At 34.5% G+C, this 26,206-nt stretch overlaps 1 protein-coding gene across 3 annotated transcripts in view; it reads left to right on the top strand.

The window, feature by feature from the left end:
• Positions 1-26,206, top strand: part of LOC107190983 (synaptotagmin 1) — a 63,087-nt gene that overhangs the window by 20,075 nt on the left and 16,806 nt on the right. For 2 of the 3 annotated variants that reach the window (XM_015580102.1, XM_015579941.1), the window contains exons 2-3: positions 25,520-25,634; positions 25,737-25,865. In XM_015580102.1, the coding sequence (XP_015435588.1) occupies positions 25,523-25,634; positions 25,737-25,865 (241 nt within the window). In that variant the 5' untranslated portion in view covers positions 25,520-25,522. Of the gene's footprint in view, positions 1-6,558; positions 6,620-25,519; positions 25,635-25,736; positions 25,866-26,206 lie in introns of those variants that run through there. The other variant, XM_015580023.1, reaches the window with a different exon arrangement.

Raw genomic sequence — 26,206 nt, 5'->3', positions numbered from 1 at the left:
TCCATTCACATTAATACACTGATGTAATCTATTAATCAATGAGGAAACTGCACTCTGAATTGTTTTTGCAGTAACTTCACGAATTCGTTCCTTCATATCCTCTGGTGTTGTTGGTTCACGATATACCATATCTTTTAATGTACCCCATAGAAAGTAATCTAGCGGTGTTAGATCTGGTGAACGTGGTGGACACAGAAATTCTCCACCACGACCGATCCATCGATTGGGGAATTGTCTGTCCAGCACTTGTCTTGCGACATGTGCATAATGTGCGGGGCAATCAAAGTTGGTAAAATATCACGTAGAAAATTCGAATATTTTTGTCCCGTTAATGGTTTATTAATAAATTATGGTCCCATTAATTGATTGCCAAGTATGCTACACCACACACTTACGCCCCATTAATGTTGATGGTCACCTTCTCTCATCCAGTGAGGATTTTCTGATGCCCAGTGGTGCATGTTTCTGAAATTAATGTCGTTTTATCGGTAAATAATACTATTTGTAGAAAAATATCATTATTTTGCATTTGATGCAAGAACCACTAGGAAAATCGAACGCGGTTTTCATAATTCGATCCGTGCAACTTCTGATGAAGTACTAGGTGATATGGATGATATTTTACGTTATGAAGAATTTGAAGCACACTTGTTTTGCTAATACCAGGACCTCGTGAAATCTGTCGTGTACTGATATGAGGATTTTCTGTTACCGCTGCTAGGACTGCAATAGTATTTTCTTCAGAAGTAGTAGTTTGGATTACGTTACGTTTGGTAACGTTAAAACTTCCGCTTTTTCGAAGCGATGCACAATGTCTCTCGAATATCAATCGACATGGTTGATTTCTATGATTGATTCTATAGCTCTTGTTGCATTTCTACGACACTCTTTTTCTCACGTTGCATAAACTAAAAACATATCCACTTTTTCACAATTACTAAATTTCATTTTTGCTTTTATCTTACTGAGATAGTCAGGTATAAACGTCAATCCATACGCAGAATCGGTCAGGTTGATAAACATGAGAATCTTCAATTTGATATTACGCACAGACCATTTTCAAGAAACAAAGTGAAATTATTCGTTAATTATTAGGTTTACGGTTAATAAAGGTCACTACTCTTTTACTCAAAATTTAATGATCTTCGATATTTTGGCATAAAAAAATATAGCAAACAAATCTCCGAAACGCCTCCACCTACAAAGAAAATATATGCATTACATAATGTATAGTCGGTGAAGGTGCGTTCGCGGAGCGGGACCCCCGACTGATTTTACAGCTAGGCACTAGATGTGGCCATAAAACCCGTAATATGAGACTTTTATGATACTCGAACTCCGTCCAGGGCCGTAGGATGTCAACACAGAACTGTTTCTTCCTTTTTGGTATATTTAACAAAATTTTCGTACAACATACAATTTGGAAAATAAGTTATACAAATACATCATTTCTGTTTTTCACAGAATACACACACATTATATTGTACAACATTACATATATGTTTCGACAGATTATTAAAAACAAATTTCTCCTCGTCAATGTTTTGTTTTTCTGCATGAACACATAAAAAATAATGAAAATATATTATTGGAGTAAACAAGTAAATTGAGTAGCGAAATTTATATCCGGTTTTATTACACGTCATCTACCTTTTAAGATTGAAAGAAACTAATTTCCCATTCTAGAGTTGCTATTATATGCTCGCAAATACATATTCGTCGTAAACGAATGTTTAACTTGCAACATTCACGGAAAAAGTTTATATATTTCCTAATCTTTGACAACTATATGTTACCCTTTATTAATACGTAAATTACATATTAATGAGCAAGAGATGACGGGGGCCCGAGATGTAAAGTAAATATACTTCTGTAAGATACGCACGGTCCTGGCTGTGGTTTCATCAATGGGCCTTCGATCACCCGCAAACTGTCTAGTTGTAAAATCAGTCGGGGGGTCTCGCTCCACGAAAGCACTTTTACCGACTATATCCCTCCAAACCATAGAACTTTTCTGTAAACAACTTTTTCATACAATGCTTATTTTAGAAGTTATTCAGGGTGAACAAGTTGAATGGAGCACCCTGTAGGTATATGTTTACAGAAATTACAAAAAGTTTTATTTACTAATATTTTATGAAGTCTATCCATAAGAGATATAAGATATAACTGATTCTTACCTGAAAACGCAATATATTATAGGAGCAGAAATTGGTACAACTGGTGAGCAGAAACACGGACATTTAGAGCATTGTATTTAATTAATCATTATTAATAACAATTAAACACCTTGAAATATGTTTTTTATCTTCATTAGGAATTCTATACATTTACTATTAAGGAATTAATCAGTTACTGCGGAAATTTTTACCAAAAACAAAGTTTTTACATCTTCTTTATGACGAGTCAACGCTTAAATGGTTAGAAATTGGGACATTTCAAACAACTGTATTATTGTTCCACTCTTTTAAGTCCACACTACAAAATATTGCACGAAGACAACAGCCCACTCAAATAACTTAATATAAACACTGTACAATACCGAAATACTAAGACGAGTAAAAAACAAATTTCGGGACAGCGAATGTTTATGCATTTATAGCATCCTGTAATTTGGAAAATACAATAAAATGACGATATTAAAGAAGTTTATTACTATTCATGTGTTATTACGAATCTAGTAAACCCCTAGCGCAGAATCCAAAATTCTGTCCCGTTTGAATTTTTCGACATTAGCATTTGAAATTATGAATTTGCATAAACTTCCGCAGTCGACAAGTTACATCCTATGGACCATACTCGGATATCCGACCAACATTAAACAAATACGAAAGCACGCAGTAATTTTCACTTTAGAATTACTCGTAGTACTAATAAAAAAAGCTACACACATGTTAAATGTTTCAAAATAAATAATGCAACAAATTTTGTGACAAATTGTACAAGTTACATACAACATGTCAATAAAAAACAATCTCTTGCCAACCAAGGGAGACGAAACATCCTGGGGGAGTTTTTCCTCTCAGATCAGCGCTATGCTCCCCATCCCAAAGTTGAGTGTCAGGGTGCTCATTGATCTTCCTGTAGGTGGATCAGTTTAATGTGGGTAACGGATAGCGAATTTATTTTATTTCGTTTATAAGTTCATTTTGTTTGTTTTGTTTAATTGTGGCGTTGAAGGGATGGGGGCAATGGCGTCCACAAGGTAGCTAAAATTTGTAGTTAGGTAGAGTCTGTTAAGAGCTTGCACAGCTTTGTAGGAGTGTAATAGCGAGCTGGTCTCGCATGGATGAAGGCCTGGTTGCCCCAATGTATGCATTTCTTTTGGCTTAAAAGTAGGTAGGAATATTACGGACCTAATGATTCCGACTCACGCGAAATAGGACTGACCCTTCATGCGGTTCAGGCCGTAGGAAGTTGCGGGTTAGGCTCTGCGAAAAATGGTAGAAGATCTCTCGGATAACGCGCCCCTGAAAAGCGCAAAATCACTGCGCACAACCACCGCTCAACCGCAGTTTGTAGCTGTACTAGCAAGGGACATCAGTCCCCTGTCCTTAGAGATGGGATAAAGTATATTACCAGTGGGTTCGAATCTAATTGAATAGTTTCGGTCGTTTCATAGATACGTGCAGCAAATCCTCGATAAGTGTTCAAAGGCTCCTCGGCACTGAACATGAAATATTTCATAAACTAACGGTCGTATGTGGCTGAAACAAACATCATTCGCTTGAGAATTCCAAACTCTATCACTGTGATAAACCTCATTAAAAAATCAGAGCTACACCTGGAGACCTCTCCTTGTCAATGCTGGAAAGCCTTCGAACACTTATCGAGGATTCACTGTACTCCGAAAAAGGAAAGCAATACTTTTAAGTAGACTCGAACCTAGACGAAAGAGGTTCGAACCAAGTATACTCAAGCGTTGGCCGAGTAAATTCGAACCTTTTATGAGTACTTCGATCAGAAGTGCTCTATTCTTTACCATTATATGTAGTTTAGCGAAAATGATGTATATCTAAATGGTCGATGTTACATTTATTTACCCATACTATCTGAACAAAATTAATATATTAAAAGTTAAACGCCCGACACAATCAATGACAATGATTCAATCAGTTATCCTCATGTCACTAACACTTTGAATTCGAGTACTACTTATGAAGAGTTCGATTCTTTCTAACATCAAACTACTTATAAGTACGTTTTCAACTCTACAGCTAGTCATTCTAAAGTTCGAAACCAACTTGTATAAAATAATTACATTTCAAGTATACTCATTGAAACTTTATTGCTTTTGAGTAGTAATCAGAACCCGTGAAATGAGACTTGGTTATTGAAATTGCCTCGGATTCGTAAATATACAGTGTGGAGTAATAACTATTACCACCTCAGATATCTTCGAAACGATAAGGTTCACAGAAATATTTGTTGAACCAAAATTGCACAGTACGAAGAGAGCCATCCGATGACGCTAATAGTTTTTTTGCAGGTGGAGGTACTTTGGATATTTTGAGGTCACCTCCATTTTTTCAAATGGATCGGTATGTTTTTGTTTCCGTAGAATGATAGAGGAGCTTAAAATGAGTTCATGAACCTATTGCATAAGATCATAGTAGGTGTTCGAAATGATGATCATCATTATCAATGCAACACTGGATTCTTTTTATGACTGATTACCGGGCAAGCCTTATAACGTCAGAACTTATTGACGCACAGGCTGCAATAATTCACCGTTGCATATCTTGAGGTATAGTTGATACTTCTTTGTACACTTTATTTTTCAACTTATTTTTCCCCATAGAAAGAAATCTAGAGGTGTCAAATCTAGTGAACAAACTGGCTACGATATTGGACCGCCGCATCCAATCCAACGATTTTGAACTTTTCATCGAGTTCCCTTCGCGCAATCAGTGAATAATGTGCTGGGCATATATCATGTTGATACCACATGTTTTGTCGTGTTAATAAAGGCAATTCTTCTAGTAAAGGACTGAATGTATCCTTAATAAAATTAGCGTAGATGTTGCCATTCAAATTTCCATTGACAAAATGAGGACTAATAATTTTATCACTTGTGATACCGCACCATACGTTCATAGACCATTACCTCTGGTGTTCAACCTGCCGCAGCCAATGTGCTGTTCAACTACCGGTTTGCCTGAGTTTATCACACACATTTTTAAATATTCGACGTCAAGGCTGAGACTGATGTGAATATCGTTCAGCGTATAAGTTTTTTGCCTTCTCAGAGTTTTGTTGGCATTCGCCATAAGTAAGAAGAATATCGACTTGCTCTTCAAACAGATATATCATGCCTGGTTGACCGATACGATACTACTCTTATCATGTATATCAAATTCTGCAAACGTATTAAAGCATCCTTCAAACAGTATTTATTTTCAATGAAGTAAATCGTAACCATTATCGCTTACCTACTTTCTATGACTATCAATGAGCTTATGTAATAGGTCGTTGAACCCGTTTTAAGCTCCTCTATCATTATACGGAAACACAAACGTATCGACTTATTTTAAAACACGGAGGTGACCTTGCAATATCCAAAGTACCTCCACCTGCAAAAAACTATTAGCGCCATTGGATGGCTGTCTTCGTACTGTGCAATTTTGGTTAAATAAATATTTCTGTGGACCTTATAGTTTCGAAGATATCTGAGGTGGTAGTAGTTATTGCCCTACCCTGTATATTAGAGCTGCGTAACTTCTGCTCCCGTAGTTGGTGCCTCATGCAAGGGGTACCCCCACTACGCGGCTCAAGCTGCCTCGTCCGCTACGTACAGAGCGTCGCATGCTACGGCGCGGCGCGCGGCCCGTACGGAGAGAGTTCTTCCAAGCACACCGCCAGCGATAAGACTGGCTAAGATTTCTCCCCGTACGGGCCGCAGCGTCGTAACATGCGATGCTCCGTAAGTAGCGCGCGAGGCAGTCTGAACTGCGTAGTGGGGGTATTCCCGAAGCGGAACACTATGGTCTGTTTTACGAAAGAAGGTGCCTGAGAGGTAGGCCCGACTTTTCGCGGTGTTGTCGCGATCGCGACACGTTTTCGGCGCTTGTGTCTCTCTCACTCTTCGCGTTTTGGCCAATGACGTTCGACCGTCGACGTGTATCCTCGTCAACGGCCGTCTGTCTCCATCGCACGTATTACAAACCTCTCGAGAAGAACCTGCTTAGAATCTCAACTAGTGGGGACTGCGTTCAGCACGCGCCCGTTAATCATCCATTGTCTGGAAATGGCGGATAATGTTGACAAAAAGAATGTTGTCAAGAGTTAAAATACACGAATAAGAAAAAGTTTATTTCTTTTGAAAGAATGTATTGTACTCAAATATTGAGCAACATATTAAAAGGGGATTAAATTAATACGTAGGTTATTAAATGCTACACGTGGAAATCGCAGGGTAAAGAAGGAAGTTGGTTTACCGAGCGTCTGAGCGAGAGGCTCGCGTGCCGAAGTGCCGGAGGATGGAAAGAGACACACAGTGGCATTGAGACCGTGACAACGTCGCACGAAATACGCAGCTCGCGGTGGATCCCCACCAGGCCACGCGCCGAGGCAGGGCGACCCCTGAGGGCTCTTCTTTCGATAAACAGACCATAGGACCGTAAGTGTGAGTCAATTAAATCGATTCCCGGGAATATCTTCGAAACCGTCAATGATATCGAAAAATGTTTCCGATAAACATTGAACGGTTTCGAGGGGGAAATAATTTGATGCAAGTCATTTTTTTTGTAGGTGGACGCGTAGGGGACATATGAAGATCGAACTTGTTTTTTGAAATAGAATCATATATTTGTTTAATGCATTAGTCGATATAGCTCGACATTTTATAAAAAAAAGTTACTAATTATTTATGCCAAAAAACTGTTAGTTTAGGAGATAATTTAATTTCAAGATTATGAAGTGGTAGTAATATACTCACATACATAGCACAAAAACGTCATATTTCGTCATACATTCGGAGGATGTCCCGAAAAGGTCCACATGTCCCCCCTACGTCCTCGTTAAGATCTTTAAATGTCTTAGAAAGGTCTTATTTACAAAGTGGAACGTCCTGAGAATGTACTGTATCAACATTCTCAGAACGTTTTCCGAATGTGTAAAAGTAACATTTTCTGTACGTTTTGGGAACATTTAGAGAGTTTTTGAAAACGTTATGGTAATGTTTTAAAAGACGTATAAGAAACGTTTCTCAAATATTTAAAATTACGGTTAGAGTTCATTCTGTGCAAGCTGATAGAAGTTAGACCAGGTTCGTGTGTGTATAATAATTACAACATTAACTTTCATACGATTTCCGCACTTAGTAGAAATTAGATCAAGTTAGTTCTTGTTAAATAAAAAGTTAAATTTCAACTAAGGAATTGTAATGGAAATATATGCCTGGGGGTTATGATCTGTGTGTACATTGTGTTTATTTTATTTTCAAAGCAAAATACTGATTGTGTATTGTTTAGAGACAGTTAAAGAAATAAAATCACTGATACGTAATAAAGTAGCAAGTGAGACGTGAGTAATTCAAACGCTATACATACTTTTAAATTGTTGCCCATGAATTCATTCAATGATGCTGGATATTATGTACATTGAATTTTAATAAATTTTATTAGACATATCATCATATATTGCATACTTTAGTGCTCTACAATTGTTAATACAAATCTGAATCATTTTAAATAATTCGTCGAATTTGGGATTGATTCTTTAACACTAGATCTACCAAGGGGGGTCAAAATGACTTGTTTGGCATTTCTTATAATCTTCATCTTCATTTTCAGTACATTTTGTTTTCTAAAATTTTATATGACTTGTTCTAAAATATGCAATTGTAAAATTTTATGCAGTATACCTCCATATACCGAGATGAGTCATTTTGACCCCCATAGAACGTTAGAAATATTATTTTTGTATAGTTCAAGTACATTTTTTTAGAAAACTAAGTATATTTTCGTACATCTACAGTGTACAAAATTACCATAAGAGACATGTGTTATGTTTGCGTAATTTTTTCATTCTTCTTTTATGTACTTTCTTCATATTGTTACGTGGCTCTAACAATATCTTCGCGCGTTTATAAAAACATGTGACGCTGGTATATATCGATATATATGTATATACTGAAACTGTGGTATTTTATAACAATACCAAATTTGGCGTAGATATGACAGATCAAATAGCCCGAACATATACCGTGAAAGCTGGATCCCGAAGATGGCCATTACAAGTGTTTTATAATATCTTAGATCTTGCCGGAATAAATGCCTGGATATTATATAAAGATACAACAGGAGAAAATATTTCAAGACAAGACCTCTTATTCATGTTAGCCGAAGAACTTGCAAGTGACTACAAAGATCTAACCGGACGATCCTCAGTAGAAGCAGAAGAAATATCTTCATGTACACCATTACAAAACCAGACGCATATTTCGATGAAACGCAAAAAGTGTCAAATAGCATATTGTACTAATAATAAAATGAAGAATATTTGTGGTACATGTCATAAACGAGTCTGTGGTACATGCTCTGCTAAAACAATTATAACTTGTAAAAAATATCTTTGACTTTTAAGCGTAATTATTTTGAAAATTATTGTTATTATATTATTATCATTATTCAGTTTATATTAAATTCACTCATAAAATAGGGAAATCTATAAAATCGTAAAAATTGTTGTCTTTTCTTAAATGACTTATTAATTTGAAAAACAAGTCATTTTGGCCCCTCCGGTAGAAGTAGGTATACGTCAATCGCCGGTTGTTCTAGTGTTAAAGACGAGATTGATTGTTATTTGTTTGTCCAATAATTTAATTGCTAGTGAAAAGCAATAGTCTTTACTAGAATCTCAAATGTTTTATGAAGGTTAAGTAAGCATTTTTCTTTGAGTATACACACATAACTTTAGGTATACTAAGCAGCAGAATGTCATTCTGTAAAAACAAGCAATAATTATTTTGTTAAAGAAGAAACATTTCTTTGAAGTTCTGACGTTATCAACATCTGTTAAGGTGGTCAACATCAGGGAGAAAGGTCCAAAACGATTCATGTGCAGGTATTTCAAAATCAGGACAACCGTTGTAGAATCTTACCAGTTAGGTGTGTGCCGCGATGATAACGAAAAACCATCATTACAAATAAGTGGTTCGACGATCTCCGGATTGAGTGATACGTGAAACTCCAGAAATACGATACTCGTTCACACCCATGCATTTGTAACACGACACAACAGCCAGAAGGTATATACATTCACTGCCATTATAATCCGCAACACTTTCATCGCGATGAAAGTATACTTATCTCAGTACATTTATCTCACTAAAATGTTGCATGCATCATGCGGAGTATCATGCCTCGATATTTCATTACAATATTTCACATTCTAGTTTTCGGACTATAGTTCACTAGAAAAATCATACGAAGCAAAAGAGAATATTTCTCTTTCAAACAATACTTTGAATCAATAATTTCACAAATGTACATAACTTTGTTTTATTTAAAAGGCGTTGACGAAGAAGACATGTACACATTGTCTCATATCCAAAAGTAAGACATAGATGGCGCGTCTCCTTAAAGGGTCATGCTCAGTCAGGAGGCCGAAAGAAGAGTGTTCTTTGGGAATTTTTTTCTCAAAAACTATAAGAACTTTTTAAAAAACTATGTTTGTATTTCAAAGATTGCAGTTTCTAGATTATAAGGTAATTTTGTTATTTAAAAATATTTATCAGTAAATGGTGAGCGATCTCCCGGATGTCTCTTCACAAAAAGTGGTCTGCCGTAATCACTCTATCTTCGTAACGGTTCATCTGAAATTAAAAATTCAGTAAGATTTATGTAATGGAAGAACTAATCTTGTCCTTGAACGTGGGATTTTTCGAAATATTGATTAGGAATAAAATGGCGGACATTTTCCTGAAAAAGTGCGATTTTCACCTGAAATTTACACGTTTTTGGTCAATTAAAAAAAAAGTATGGAACGAAAAAAATCCTTCGTTCAGGGACAAGTTTTTCTGATTTGAAGTAAGACGCAAAAGGTTTCATGTAAATCGACACAGTAGTTTTCGAGAAATATTGATTACCGATTTAAAAAATGTAGTTTCGAGAAAAACGCGTTTAAAGTTTCAAGTCAAGTTTACACTTATATAAAATGTTCATTTTTTAACTTACATGGAGTCATCAATTCCGGGCTCATATGACGAACTTTCCGCATTGGTGGAAGCTTCTAATATATCCAGCTGTCGCTGTCTGCGAAGCATTCTTTCCTCGCGAGTGGCTTCCTGCGCTCGGTAGTAAGCCGTCTTAACGTGGGTCGAGTCCTCTGTTGTCGCATACATATACAGTGAGTGTAAAAAGTATTCGTACACCCTTTAAAATGGAACAACTCTTTTAAAATTGGTCCAATTGACTTGAGTTTTTTTGTGAAGTTAGAGACATTAATTTACTAAATGATGTGAAAAAGTTGCAATTGGTCCGAATCGCGAAGAAAATATTAAAGGTCGTGTTTTACAACTTTTTAATCTGAGGCTATAATTAAAATTTAATAAATACATATTGAAGATTTATGTTAGTTATGTACATACTGAAACTTTCATTGAAATCGGCTAATACAGAAACAAGAGACAGACATCAAAAGATGTGAGAATTGTTAGATTTACTACAGTTGTAGATCGAAAGTCGGGAAAAACTGCGATTTTCAACATTTTTAATCGTTTGTATCTCGTAGCAACGTTAACCAATTTTGATGAAATTTTCAACATGTATATAACTAACATAAATCTTCGATATGTATTTATTAAATTTTCATTATAGCCTCAGATTAAAAAGTTGTAAAACACGACCTTTAATATTTTCTTCGCGATTCGGACCAATTGCAACTTTTTCAAATTTTTTTTTCACATCATTTAGTAAATTAATGTCTCTCACTTCACAAAAAAACTCAAGTCAATTGGACCAATTTTAAAAGAGTTGTTCCGTTTTAAAGGGTGTACGAATACTTTTTACACCCACTGTAAATGGATATTTGATCCACACTTGATCACCATAGCCGCGTATATTTGTAAAATCCCCCAAGAGCCTTCATTAAACATGCAGGCGGAGATGTGTGCAGCTAGTTCTACCGTAGCTAGTCCACTTGGGAGAATTTTCGGACTTATTTTCCATATTAATTGATTATAACTTTCATTGTTGTTTTGATTGAACCCACCAAAACATCTCTCGAATAATTCAGGCCTGGTGAGGTCCACATATATGGGCTTAATTGCATGCAAAACATCTTGTGGGAGAGCCTTATAATCGTGCTTATAATATCTAAGTTCACCGTTCGCCGAAGCGCGCTGCCAGGTGCACCATGATTCGATTCGGATCGGGCACTTGCTGTGATCGTAACTATAGTGGAAGTATGTGGTCCGTATCGCACTATAAATTTGCTCCACTGAGTGACAGTTTCGTCGAATTGCTAATCCGTAATATACTGATAATTTATCAATCATTTGTTCTGTTAATTTAATTTTTCCTCCGAGTCATTTATTTTCCTTTTACACTCACGCAACCGACTTCCCATTCCTTTCTGCACGTGCCCTATGCACTCCTTTTTTGTAATATGAGTATCACCAGAAGGGGCCGCATTGGTTTACGACGAAACAACTGATAAAGTGACTAGCGGCCGTCAAGCGGCTGCCGCTGTACTTATCTGGCCGATGCGCCCAAGCGGAGCGTATACTGCGAACGCCTGTAACTCTGTCATTTTTAATTAGATTATCTTGAAACTTGCACAGAATATTCTCGAGATGTTGTACTTAAAGAAAATGTAGAAAGTGAAAAATCGATTTTTGAAAATTTCTGATTGAGCATGACCCCTTAATGCATATGATCTGCAGCATGAAATTTTGAAATATCCCAAGGGAAACATTTTCTTTTATTCATTTTCTGTATTTGAATGTTTTCCTACAATTAATTGATTAGCGAGTATAGTCATAGTTCATTATTTCACAATGATTTGGTGAAATTCTCAAGTTTCGAATTTAGTGCACATTGTATACAACTGTTTGAAATTTTAATATATTATAATACAAAATTTTGAGGAATTTATTATAATAAGTTTAATAAAAAGACGATTTAAAAAATGGAAGACCAATCGTAAAGATATGCAGTATTGAAACTTCTCACTCATATTTTATTTATTTTTATGAAACGAGTTGTTAAAAATGGACTTACTTATAGCAATTTAAAACAAAAATTATTTTTGCAATTCCATTTAACACCTAATCTTTTTTTACTAATAAATGGGGATATTGTACTGTATTGACTTTGTTATTATATGTATCGGTATACGAAGGAGCCATTCGTCTGTGGCTAACACTAGCTTTAAGTCATTTTTTTTCACAATTAGATTTAACAAAAATATTACAAAAAACTGCTCATGTGTAAACATGTAGGTGCATAAAGGAATAACCATCAATTTATTTTTATTGCCCGAGCTTTATCCTTAATTGTTTCACTAATTTCTGTGAACTTTAATCAGGCGAGAAGGCTTGCTCGTGACGTGCAATTTAAGTTGTTATCGAAGGGTACGTGTTAAGTCGCTTAACGCCCACGTATCATTCTCATTTTCTACGGTGGCAAGCTTGTTATTGACTTTATATACTCTAGTGCATATTAGAACGTTGTTTCCTATTAGACGCCCTGGTAAACAAGACGACCCTATTATAATAATGCCATTCATTAACGCTGATCTCCGTTTAGTTAAGAATACGAGTACGTGGAAATTATTCTTAACAACGTTATCACTACAACGTTCGTAAAAAAAAGTTAGAGTAATAAAATACTCTACAATTTAGAAGTAAAACTAATTACAGGACATTTCAAACACACAGCAACCTCACTAGAAATTAAACGTTTTGAATTTTCCATAGACGATTGTAATCAAATTGCATTTCACATTGACACAAGGCACGGAAAAAATAAATTAGAAAAACAATTCAAATTCTACGCATAGTAAGATTATCTGTGAAGCACTGATTTCAACTGTTTTATGAATATAAGATATTAAATTTTGATTTTCTATCTGTGAACAATTTTCGATTAGTTTTATATCGCGTATAATGAACACCGTTAAATATGACAATATGCTTTATTATTACACCTTGACAAAAATATACACTATATTCTTTCTCAAATGTGTTTGTTCTTTTCCGCAGTTTGTATGTAAAATTATCAGAAATAGGTAGCTTAAATCTCTTAATAAAATATCATTCATTAAACAAGCCCTTCCAATATTTTAAAGTCGTGTAACAGTTTTACTTTTCCGTTTCGAATACTTTTTGAAACAAAATGATAAATCTTATAAAACACCTTTCTGTAATATTTTTATATTGAGAAGATGTAAGAATAATTTAGTTCATGCGAAATATGATATTATACCTGTTAAGGTTTGGGATTTTAGCAGAGCACGAATATGAATTTTATGTGTATACATATACGCGAACACCCTGTATATATATGTTAGTGCATACTTTGAGGACAAAATATCGAACCCACGCATGCTTTGGAGACATTTGTATAGTTTGGGGACAGAACTTAAAGTAATCATATATTATTCGTATACTTTGGATACAATTTTAAATATACATATATTAATAGCAATAATTTGGGCCCAATTTAGTTCTTACACGAAGCTAACAGATAGCGTCGCCAGTATCAATTGTTATGGAACAGTGAGTCTGACATATTCATGATTCCCGTAGCAATATGAATAACAATTTCATTCGTACAGAACTGAAAATGATCTGTAGATCAAATATTTATGTTTCTAATCATTTTTTTTAATGAGCTTTGTCAGGGTGATAGCTTGATAAGCAGATTATAATGATACATACATACTTTTGGGGACAGACGAGGTAGAGGTTACGAATTATTTGACGTTAATGATTCCTGGTGGTGTGCGTAAATCGTTTGCCTACAAAAATGTGTTTCTGTGTTTCTGAGCGAGCTCGAATCCCGTTATGAGGTGTTTTACATTTTTTAATGCTTTTTTCAACTATTCTTTAACATCAGCTCTAACTTAGATAGATTTTTATATTTTCTGCACTATTAGCAGTTATTCTTCATTATTTATAACATACTTACAAGTATTTAATCTGATCACAGGTATTTGTATTTAGAAGTACTTACGTAATAGTTAATAATGTATATAATTTTATAATAGATAATTAATAATTCACGTAATTATAAAATCACATTAGGTAATTTAATTTCTTCCGGTCCTCAAATTCTTACGTACAAACCGTTTCAACCGTACGTGAAGGAAACAACTTTCTTGTAAATTGCAAAAATTGACTAATCTTTCGATTACATTGATGCGGAGAAGTTATGATATCTTGTACAATTACAGTATTTAAGGAATCTTGAATTGTTATGTATATAATTATGATGACTGTATACAATTACATGAATAGTAATAGTTACAAATAATGAAGCATATCTGCAAGTAGTGCAGAATATATGAATCTATCTGTTCTAGAGCTGATTTTAAAGAATAATTGAAAAAATTTATTTTAACTATAAAACATCATAGCGGGATTCGAACTCGCTCGTAGAAAGAAAAACGTATTTTGTAATCAGAGATGGGCACTATCCAAATACAAAATTGTTTTAGTAACGGTCTTAATAAAAGACACTATACCTTTATTAGTTATTCGAAGGTTCAAATAATCCGATTAATTTTTATTTGACGAGCAACGAATAAATGAACTTATTTAATGAGAATTTATCTGACAAATAAAGATAGTCTTTTTATTCGAATTTCGAATAACGAATAAAATTGTTTACCTTTTATTTGTTATTAGAAATTTTTATTTACATAAAAATTTTGCCCAACTCTCGCCTAAAGTGTGTAAATGTTGAACGTCGGACGCGTGCTGCTTGACACGGTTCTTTCCAAATGCTTACAATGTATATGTGTACGTAGTTTGTAGGTGTGAAAACTGCTTCATTCGCTTCGTAGGCGAGGTTCAGGACACCCGGATTCGACTAAAAGACTCTCGCGGAATTTATTGAAGGTTCGAATAAATGTTCATATAAAGATGCAAAACATAGGAAACGCTCTTCGAATATAAAAAGTATCCTTATTCCTCGGATGAATTCTTATCGAATAAATTCATTTCTTCGTTATTCATCCAATGAAGATATTTTGAGTTATGTTTATTCGACGAATAAAAAATAGAATTTTTTATCTTTTATTCGAAAAATAAAATTTTTATTCAAACAAAATTTTGCCAAAAAAGTAAAGGTGCATTTATAATATCCGTTCAGACACAGGCCGGCCGACACCGTCCTACACTCTCCGACATTCTCACCGGGAGAGGACGTGTGGCATGATTTTTCTGGGATAAGTTCAGATTTAAAATAAAAAAGGTATAGACAATTAAAAACACACAGAAAAGAATATTTCCCAGATGTTTCATAACAAAAATATACAAAAGGGCGAATGTTTTATTCTTTAAACTGAAACTCGAGTGTAATCGAACAATTTAGATTCATATGTAATGTTACGATATAAATTACATATTAGTGAATATAGTTTGAATAATCTCGAGTTTTGACTCATTTTCACCTGGAGAAACTTCCTAATGCTTCCTGATACTTTCATGAAAGTATATTGGAAAATGTGATACCTAGGTAGTTTAAATTTTCATGGTCTGTCTGTTTACATTACATGCCGGTGGTCGGTCGCTGGTCTCAAGTGTGCTCAGCGCTCGACGCTCGCAATACAATGTAAGCAGATAGAGAATTAAAAGTTAAACTCTTACATTTTTCAGTATACTTTCATGAAAGTGTCTCGAATGAAGTGACGAGATTTTCCTGATGAAAATAAGTCCAAACTCGAGTGTATTCGAACAATTTTAATCATACATACTGTTGCCATACAAATTACAGTGCATGTGTTCTTAACCTATGCTTGGTGTAAGTATATAACTTACCATAATTTATAAACCACAAGTTCTTAAAAGTATTGCTCTGGTGAAAAGGATTTCTGAGTACATATAGTTTAATGTTTGAATCAAGGTGTGTTTCAATCTATGGACTTCATATACATATATAAGGTGTTCGACTATTGGTGGGGGAAATTGATGGGGTGATTATAGACGACTGAATAAGACAAATATCAACGATGAAACATTGCAGATGAGCCTTCGTTTTGTAAGTTCAAGCGTTTAAAGTTCCGTTTGTAAAAGGTATATCACCTGAGAAACAGCTGACAAAGTACACTGGTAGTCACAGCTGCTGTCGCACTGGATCTCTTAAGATCTTTGTGTCAAGAGTCGTTTTCGTCGTAACTTCTGTCAGTTCAATGATCCAGTACGATGATGACGTTGACCATTACTGTTCCAAGCCGACATATAACGATATTTAGAAGCTTATAATTACAAAATGAAGGCTCATCTACAATTTCTTTATTCTTCATTTTCGTCTTATAGTGTCGTCTAGAATCACACCTTAAAGTTTCTCCCAGCTGTAGTCGACCGCCCTCTTCATCTATACTCTATACATGTGGAACTAACAAGGAGTGTATCCCAGGTGTCCGCCTCCGGTTACTTTGATTTAGTGAAATAGATTATTATATCTCGGTGATCATCATATAAATCTTAATAAGTTGTAGAACTAAGTTATAAAAAAATTGTTTTGTTAAAACAAATTGTATTTTTGACAATTTGTTAGCACCATATTATTGTACATAAAAAGCCATGAACCTCGCCAGTTGGATGTTTTCGTGTATCTCCTCTGATTTTCGAGATAGCAGTTAGCAGCGAGTACTGATAGCTGATTGTAACTTTTAGGTAGGAACACAAAATGTAATCTAAGGACCGCTCAGTTGCTCTTTACGGCCCATTGTAAGTCTTTTCAACTGTTTTAACATTCCTTTAAACTGCCCGATAAAGGATGGTGAATAATAGAAAGATTTTAAAGAAATAATTCTCACAGCAAGCTGCAATAATAAGTTTGCCAAATACTTTTGATCAAGATTATATGACTACACATATGTATTTTTCTGTTTACACGCTCACTCATGGTCTCTGAAGTATTTTAACACATACTGCGTAGGGGTGTGCGAGTACCCGTAATGTACAAGTTGAGCTGAACTCTGTTTGAATTTTCCGTGTTACTTGAAATCGATGAACTGTTTGAAAATAATGCGAGCTATTCGAAGAACTCAAACTGCTCGACTATTCGATCCCTCGTAAGATTTCTATTTACTTCAAGATGAATTTTCAGATCAAAAATGTTAAATACTAATCTCACTGTATGGAGAAAAAATCAGTTCAAGAAAAAAAAACACAGCAAAAACATTCAATTATATCTTATATTTTCCAGAACACTCCTCTCACATCAGTCAGCACTATCCGTGACCTGGGTGTACTCATTGATTCTACTTTATCCTTTTCTGATCATATAAACCGAACGATTAACACTGCCATTCAACACATCAACACCCTCAGAATACTATACTTCAGTTTTGTTCTTCCACACCTGAAATACGCATCAACCATCTGGTCCCCACGTTACGATAGCCATAAAAGACGACTAGAGGCTGTTCAGCACAATTTTCTTAGGCCTTTATGTCCACCACGAATCATGACGATACTGATATTATATGTACACTAAAGTCACTAAATACATGTCACGACCTTAGAACACAGAAGGATTGTCCTTGACCTAACCTATTTCCATAAAATACTCAACGGACAAATATACTTTCCGAATGTATTTGAGGTTATTAACATCAATGCTCCTATGAGAAAGGTTAGACACCCTCCTACATCACACCTTCACTATACACCTCTAGATTTGATCATACCGATGACATCACTAGACTATCAAATTTAGCTAATAAATTCTCTAACACCATAAATTTCGTTGGCGACTCTACATCATCTTTTAAATAAAATGTACAGAAAGCTCTTCGAGGGGGATTAAATATTTAATCAACTTGTAAACGATTAATTATATATCCGGCGACACGTGGCTTATGTAAATAATTTATAGAAAAAATGGGGCCAACCCGTTTATAAATAAATAAATAAATTAGAACCTTACATTTTTCTCGAGCAGTTCGAATATGTTCGAGTAATTCGAAAATTTTCGAACTGAAAATTTATCTTCAAGTAAATCGAAATCTTGCAAGCGCTCCAATATACCAGCCGTTTGAGTCTTTCAAGTATCCCGAATTTTTGTTCAAACAGTTCGTCGATTTCAAGTAGCTCGGAAAATTCTAACGCTTGACTGAGATCGGCCAACCGATCATTATTTGACTCGATATTCGAGTACTCGCATACCCCCAATATTGCGGCGTTTCTTTTACGGTAGCTAAAGGATCATCCTTGAAACAAGACACGTAGGAGCGAAATAAAAAAATGAACAAACAGCCCAGTCCTTTTGTTTTAGTGAATACCGTTCGGTGTGGTGAATGCGGAGAACTATTGTATTGCGTGGGTGACGCGGGTCTGACGTCAATATATCGTTAACAGGACGATAACGATTATTTGTGCCTCGTTACCGCGTTATCAAATTGTACTGTAGGCCAATGTCAGATTGTTAGATGGCCAGAGGAAAGGGGGGTGTATCAGTATTCTTTTTTTTTAGATTTCACTATATCCGGAACATTTGATGTACAGTCGCCTATGAAAGTAAGCCAATGCTCAATCGTATTTAAGGGGAGGCTCCGATATATGTATAGCCCATAGAAATAGGTCATTCTTAGGAATGAAAATAATATATAACTATAGAAATAGAATAATATCAAACTATAGAAATTTATTTTTTGTTCTGCAATTCAACATTGTAGATGACATTGAGAAGTCGTTGAATTCCAGGGCTGAAAAGAATCCTTCAAAATGGTGGAATGGTGTCTGGCTTCTATACCGATGATCCGAAATAAAAAAAACCATGCAGGATTATTAAAGGGTACAAAATTTCTCAAGGAGTTGACCTTTAAAAATCCCCAAAAAATCATTTTTGGACAAAATGACGACACTTCAAGTTTAAAATCATTTTTACTCTATTTGTTTCTTCCTTTTCATAGCTTCAAAAAATACAAATTTTGGAAAATTTTATAGTGTTACAGATTAGTTTCCTACTAAAAAACATGCCGTTTAAAATTAAAAAGTCGCAATTAAATAGATTAATAAATTTTTCAGACATTTGTCCCACAAATTTGCGAAACCCCGTTTAAAATTTCACACGAAGAAATTGATATACCTAATGTTTCTTTACTTACCGCTAACCTGCTATTCTGGGACGTTATGTCAATCCGTCTATCTCTTCGAAAAACTACTGCGGCCATTCTTGCAATTGTCGAGAATTCCTAAAGTTGAGCCTATTAGAAGCAATCGAAGAAAGAGGTTGTGAGTGCTGAGTAGTCATTTAATCCATGCATCCGCCGCTAGTGAAATGACTATAACTTCGACGATTTTTCGAATTTCAGAAAATTTATTTAAGCACGAAATCTTAAAAGGCTGAACATTCGAAAAATAAAATTTTAAAATAGAGTTTTTAAAACTTAAATAATTTGTCAGAATGCTGCTAAATAAACAGGCTAGCTAATCTCAAATAAATGCAACGAAAAAAACCATGGCAATCATATCATCTGCACAAAATCTATCAAAACTTTTACACTGACCTAATAGAATTAGAAATGAAATGAAGCGAAGAATAAAATGAAAATGTACCGAATATAAATTATCATCTTATTCGCGGCCTTTCAATTATTTGTTTTTCTGTAAATGAAACATGACCTAAAGTATCATGAATTTTACAATATTTACGGGTGTTCTAGCAATAATCTTAAAGATTCGTAATATTGAGTCATAATTTCAAGACTACTGCAAACTACTTATCATATTTCCATTTTTGTTTTTCGATAATAAAATATATATAATTTGGCTATGTATATGTAAACAGAGTAAACTCACATTTGAAACAAAATTGTTACAGTACACGTTTTATGCTTGTGACATACTTTGATTACAGAACAAGAAAATTTCAAATCTCGTAGTTTCAACTACAGCTTTTTTGAAAATTATGAAACGGTGACATATATTGTTTATAGAAATTTATAACTGACATAGGAATATAAAATACCATTATAAAATTACTCGGTATGATTACGTCTCTTCTGTAGTCAAATACATGTATAGTTCACACAAGTATGCATTATGGTTTAAAGTTACATATTTTAATTTAATATGTCGTATTAAATGACGACAAGACACGAGGTAACAAGCATGATGAATTATGAATTCTGAACAATACGAATATAATGAAGAAATCTGAATAAACTCGCTGGATTTTCTTGATTCTGAAATATTACCAGAAACGATTAACTTCGCATAAAATATAAATATTTGCGTTCTCGAATATAATCTAATAATATAGGTGAAATTTACCGAATGCTAACGATGTTCTATCAGTAATTATTAGACTGCGGATCTTGCAAATGCAAATATAGATTTTTATTGTCTATTTTACAAAAACTGGTATCAAACAGAAATTCCTTTACCTTATTAGGGATACTATTAGGTTAGAAATAAAACAAATATCTCATCAAAGTTCATTAAATATTTTCGTACACTAAAATCCGCAGTCTAGTAATTATGAATACAATTTGAGTAAATAGATGTTCCGTTAATGAATCCATGATAAAGCATGTTTACTCGTCATTACTTTTCGACCGAATACAAATTAGTTACGTGAAGCATCGAATAAAACGTGCAGTCAAGTAATTATCCCGATTAATTTCTTTATCCGCTAAAGATAGATTTGTGCATTATTTGAATAAATAATTTATAACTGATGAATAATCTACCATTTGAACAGACACAAACCTCAAATTTTTGAAGCTTTAGAAATAACAAACTTCTTTAATATCTTTTTTTATATCTGTTTATATAAACACGATTGCGTAGAATTATATGTCAAGTAAATTATTGTGCAGCTGTAAATAACTACGGGATTGGGACAGTGTCATTAGCCAAAGAGCTCCAAATTCAACGTACTCGAAAAGAAAAATATGCAAAATTTTATTCCAGTAGATCTTGTGAAAAAATGGAAGTATATTTATACTTTACACGTTATTCGAAATAATTTTACCAAACCTGTTATTAATTCTTACAATTAGTCTGAAAGGTAATTATCGATTGTTTATTTAGATACTGGGTTAGTGCAACTATTGAAGTTTAAACGAAGTTTCGTAATATAAATCTATATTTATACAGGTATGTATATTGATTTAAGATTTTAACCAATCGCATTTCAATTCAATGTCTGTTTTCATTTACTTGAAGCAACGGTTAAGTAGTTTTCTTGCCAAACCAAATAGAAGCGAAAAAGTGATACGCTTAAGGTTTAACGACATATAAATCATACAAAATTAACAAGAACAAGCTCATTTTTCACTGTATTGTAGTCTGCACTATTATCTTCTGAAATCTATAATACAAAATCTATGTTACTTTTGAAATTTGTATAAAATATTTGTTTTAAGAATCTTCTACAATTTGTTCACTTTGACCCGATAGCAGAGTACATAAAGTGAAATATACGCAGGGCAACGTGAAAAATAAGTTACAAAATAAATAAAAGAGAAAATTAAGAAAAAATCAATATTCATAGAATGAAGTAGTTAAACCCTGCCAATGTCAGACACGCGTCGCCCACTCCAAAACAAAAGTTACACTAAAAGTTACACTAGATTTTCGACTTATTTTTGCACATAGAATTGGACCCTTTGGGATTGTATCGCCATTTCAGAAAAACCCGTGAATACAGTTGCTTGCAACGCAAGAATAAAAATCGACAAAATTTTATTCAAACATCTCGGAAGCTTTCGAAATTAAAGTATACGAAACAAATCAATAAAAACCGATCCTTGTCGCCGTTTCCTGGCAGAAACGTAGCGGAGTGGCATTTGCAAGCCACTGGAAAGAAATGAACGATGACTCAGTGACGTAATGCGAACGAAGAGCGTTCTCATAACTGCAGAGACGAGGGGTACAGCTGGCGGAGAAGACAGAGATAATAACTATAGATATGGAAAGGGGAGAAGGAAGAAGCTATTGGAACGGGAACACGCCAGGGCGACCTAAAACAATTCCCACATATTCCCTTCACGACCCTGCTAGCCGCGTACCTCTGTGTCTTGTTCTACCCTTCACGTACCAGTGATACTTTCTCTCCCCAATATCATTCGAAACCTTTCTCAACAGCAACTTTTTCCATTTCACCTTTATGTTTCACGACTGCTCGTCTGACGTAACATTTCACACGCAGAACGATACGATAATTTGCTGCGCGCCCCCCGACTACTTTTTCTTAGCATTCAGCCGTTTCCAATAAAGGTCTCTAACCCTCAAAATAATTGTCCTGTCGAACCGGTGAATTTTCCACGAAAGAAATTGTAGGCTATGAAGTTTCATAATTGTAGGTTAATCCTTCTATTTTTTTTCTAGATTATGTGACATATAAATGATTCATAAGAACTGTTTAACGTTCTTTTAATGTGATTTAATGTCATTTCTCATGCATTGCCAATTGGCAGATTTTTTATTTTCGTCACAATTATGTAAAATAATTTAAGTACTTTATACAGTTATTATATATCTTATATATACAGGGTGGGGCAATAATTATGTCCACTTTGAATGTTGCCGTTATTTGTAATAATATGAAAAAATGTTATATACAAACCTTACACGGTATAGAGGGGACCATATTGTGACACAAACATTTTCTACGTGGGTGAAGGCATAGAGGAGATTTCAAGGTCATCTCTATGTTTTTTAATAGAACGTTATATTTTTTTTATCGCGATGTGATTGCCGGTGTTGAGACGACTTAAGCGAGCTATCATTGAAGGTCATTCAAGGTCAAATGTAGTAGTAAAATAAACTTTCTTACATTACAGGAGATGCTCAAAGTGGTGACCGTTTGCGTCAATGCAAAGTTGCAATCTTCGTATCGCTGCATCACGTGCATGTCTTATCGTTTCTGAACTTATTCTAGCACATGCTGAAATTATCCGTTGTTTCATATTTTCTGGTGTAGTGGGTACTTTTTGATAAACAGCATTTTCCAATTCTTTCTATATGTTTTGCCACAACATAAACAATGTTACAAGACCATTCGTTTATGTAAAAGTGAGGGTCTATGAAATAATACAGCATGTGCTAGAATAAGTTTAGAACTACTGATTTATATTTATCTCTTCTTTTATTTCTAGAAATATAGAGAAAAAATATCAATTCTTACACATATGCTCGCATTCTACGTGAAGTTTTAAATTAAAATTACCTTTTTCGTCGAAAACAACATGTAACATTCCGTTCTGTGCCGTTTGTTTGTTTGTTTTTTATTTTCGTACAAGAAATCAGCCTATTCGTGATTATATTATTGTTGCCGCCGCATCCTGCGCAATAACATTTCCATTGGAACGTGTAGTCGAATTACACGCCAGTTGTTAGAACACGCAATCGTTACGATACGCATGGGAACTTAATCAACGAATCCGGAAACATGCCTCTTGATTGTAAAATCTCTCAGTTCTCGTTGAAACGCCGCGCTTCGAGTCCCTTTTTCTACTATACGTAGTAGTGATTCGATTTTTCGATAACGAAAAAAAAATGAAGTTCCTCGACACATAAGTTTTTTGCAATTTTTCGTGAGTTTTTAAATGGTTCAAAATGGACTTGTTCAATTATATTTTGCCTCTTGTGACATTGAATTTTGAAGATGTTTTAATCCACCGGTTACACGAAATTTTTAAAATGACTTCTTTCACTTTTTATCATTCTCTTATGTAAATATCTTATATAATTTAAACCTATATGTACAGATCTTAAAAGTATGTTTAAAGACAACGCCACATTTACATTGTAAAATCAATGATGTAAAATTAAATTGTCATCGGAAAATAAACCAAAAATACACGTGATGAGGTGTGCATATTAAGTCATATCTGACAATAGTTCTCGTAGAACTAGATGGAAAAGTTATAATTTCATCCGTATGTATCATTAAATAGACAATTTAAATATCTACTTCTCTTTAAGAACTTTAGCCAACAGATGGACGTAAATGTTTATTTAATTAAATGAAAAATTAAGTACTTTAGCTACTAATTTTTGAGCAGCTAGTGTACAGCTTTGACCAAAAGTATTAGGCACCTAACTAAAATAGGAATTTTTAAATATATTTTCGTATTAAGAGAAAATCACACTGCTAAAATGTGGAAAGAATGATTTTTTATTCATTTTGTAAATATTTTGTTGGACTACTCTTTGCCCTAATGACCAACAATCACAACAGTTTCTTTCTGACTTTAACCCTGTTCTTTAAAAAGTAAAGGATTAACTTGTGTTGTAGTTTACACAGTTCGCTCTTTTTTGGCATGTTTCACGGAAAACTTTCTAATTTTTAGAATATTAACAGCAAAATTAAAAACAAAATGATGAGGAAGAAACACAAAATTTGTAGTATGGACCGCTTAGTTTACTTTATGGCCCATTAAACATTCTCAACTGTTTTGAAACTCCGTTTGAACTGCTCGACAAAGGATGACGAACAATAGAAATATTTCAAGGAAATTGTTTTCGCAACAAGCTGTAATAATAAATGTGCCTAACATTTTTAACCAAGACTGTCCGACGTTCACGCGACAGTGAGTGTCTACATAATAACACTAGTTTACAGTCATTTGGTGATCCAGACTTCACTATGAAATTCTTATGGAAGGTGGTCGTCTGAACTCAGAAATCGACATGAGACGTAATTCTATGGATTTTTAAAGAGACACCCTGTATATGCTTTCAATGTTTCGATTTTTTATTGGGTTTTTTTCATTGGTCCACATATTCTTCACTAATAAAAATGCTCTTTCAGTGAGGGCATTAGACCAAGGGAGACATGATCGAAATTCAACGATTTTTAAAATGGTTTCAAAAGATACGCCTTTATATGCAAAGTATTTAAAAATGTCAACCCATCTACGTTGACAGTATTCGTCATTTTGTCGCCATTCTTCGATCTTTTCACTAGTGACACACCTTTATTACTCAAAACTTCATGAAATAGTTCCCCATCATTTATGTATAAGTTCACTATTTTCATTCGCAGTGTGAAGGGCAAAGTAGCCATTTTAGAAAAAAAATAATTATAAAGGACAATATGGATATAATAAATACATAAATAAAGGACGTACGGTCATCGTAAGTATAACCCATCACGTCGGATGTATTATATTTTACGCGTATTTTACCCGTATTTTTAGTAACTAATAACTTGAAACCAAAGGGAATCACAACCTTTAAAATTTAAAAGAAAAACAATTATTTTAACATGTGTCCCCGTGAAACCACACAACTTTTTTTTGAAAAATTGTTTCGCCCATTAAGTAATTTTAACAAAAGCTACAGCAGTGTTTAATTCGTTGAAACATTTATTTGATTCCTCTGTTCCAGAAAATGCCCGTCATCAAGAGAGAAGCGGAAAGCGTGTCAGAAGTAAACCCGATGGAGGACGTCGTTGAACCAACGTTAGAAGCAATCGGGGCCGTCGATGCAATAGAGACCAAAGGTAGTAAACGATGTTTTGAAAATCGTCTTATCTTTATGCGTAATAGGAACGTATATGAAACATTTCTAATATTTCGTGACTAACTTTTCGTGTGTACCGCAGCGACGACGGATGCCGAAATGGTCACCGAAAGCGTAGGGAAAACGTTCGAGACCAAAGTGGAGGATCTGGGGAAGGAGCTCGCGGAAGAAATGGGAATACCAACATGGGGTCTCGTGTCCATTCTAATAGGTACAATCGACCATTTCCCACAATTTTATTGTTTCTTGTCAGATATCATTAATAACTGGAAACTGTTATTAATCTAAAGAGTAACGCATGTTGATTGCCACGCGATTTAAGAAATTTGATGTTTCTACGCCCTTTCCAAATAGGGATAAACAGGCAGATTTAGAATAATCTACCGACATTAAAATATTGCTCCGAAGGATACAAACCTGCTGCACAGCTGTTCAGATTTTATACGTACGTTTCATACTAGAGCTGTGATTTGATAAAATACCCGGGTACCCGTGAGATACCTGGGTATACAAAAATTACCCGAGTACCGATGAGATACCCGAGTAAAGGAA

Source organism: Dufourea novaeangliae, unplaced genomic scaffold, assembly GCF_001272555.1.
Source record: "Dufourea novaeangliae isolate 0120121106 unplaced genomic scaffold, ASM127255v1 scaffold13, whole genome shotgun sequence".
Lineage (NCBI taxonomy): Eukaryota > Metazoa > Arthropoda > Insecta > Hymenoptera > Halictidae > Dufourea > Dufourea novaeangliae.
Note: the sequence above shows the minus strand (reverse complement) of the source record. Positions and strands in the feature narration are given on the sequence as shown.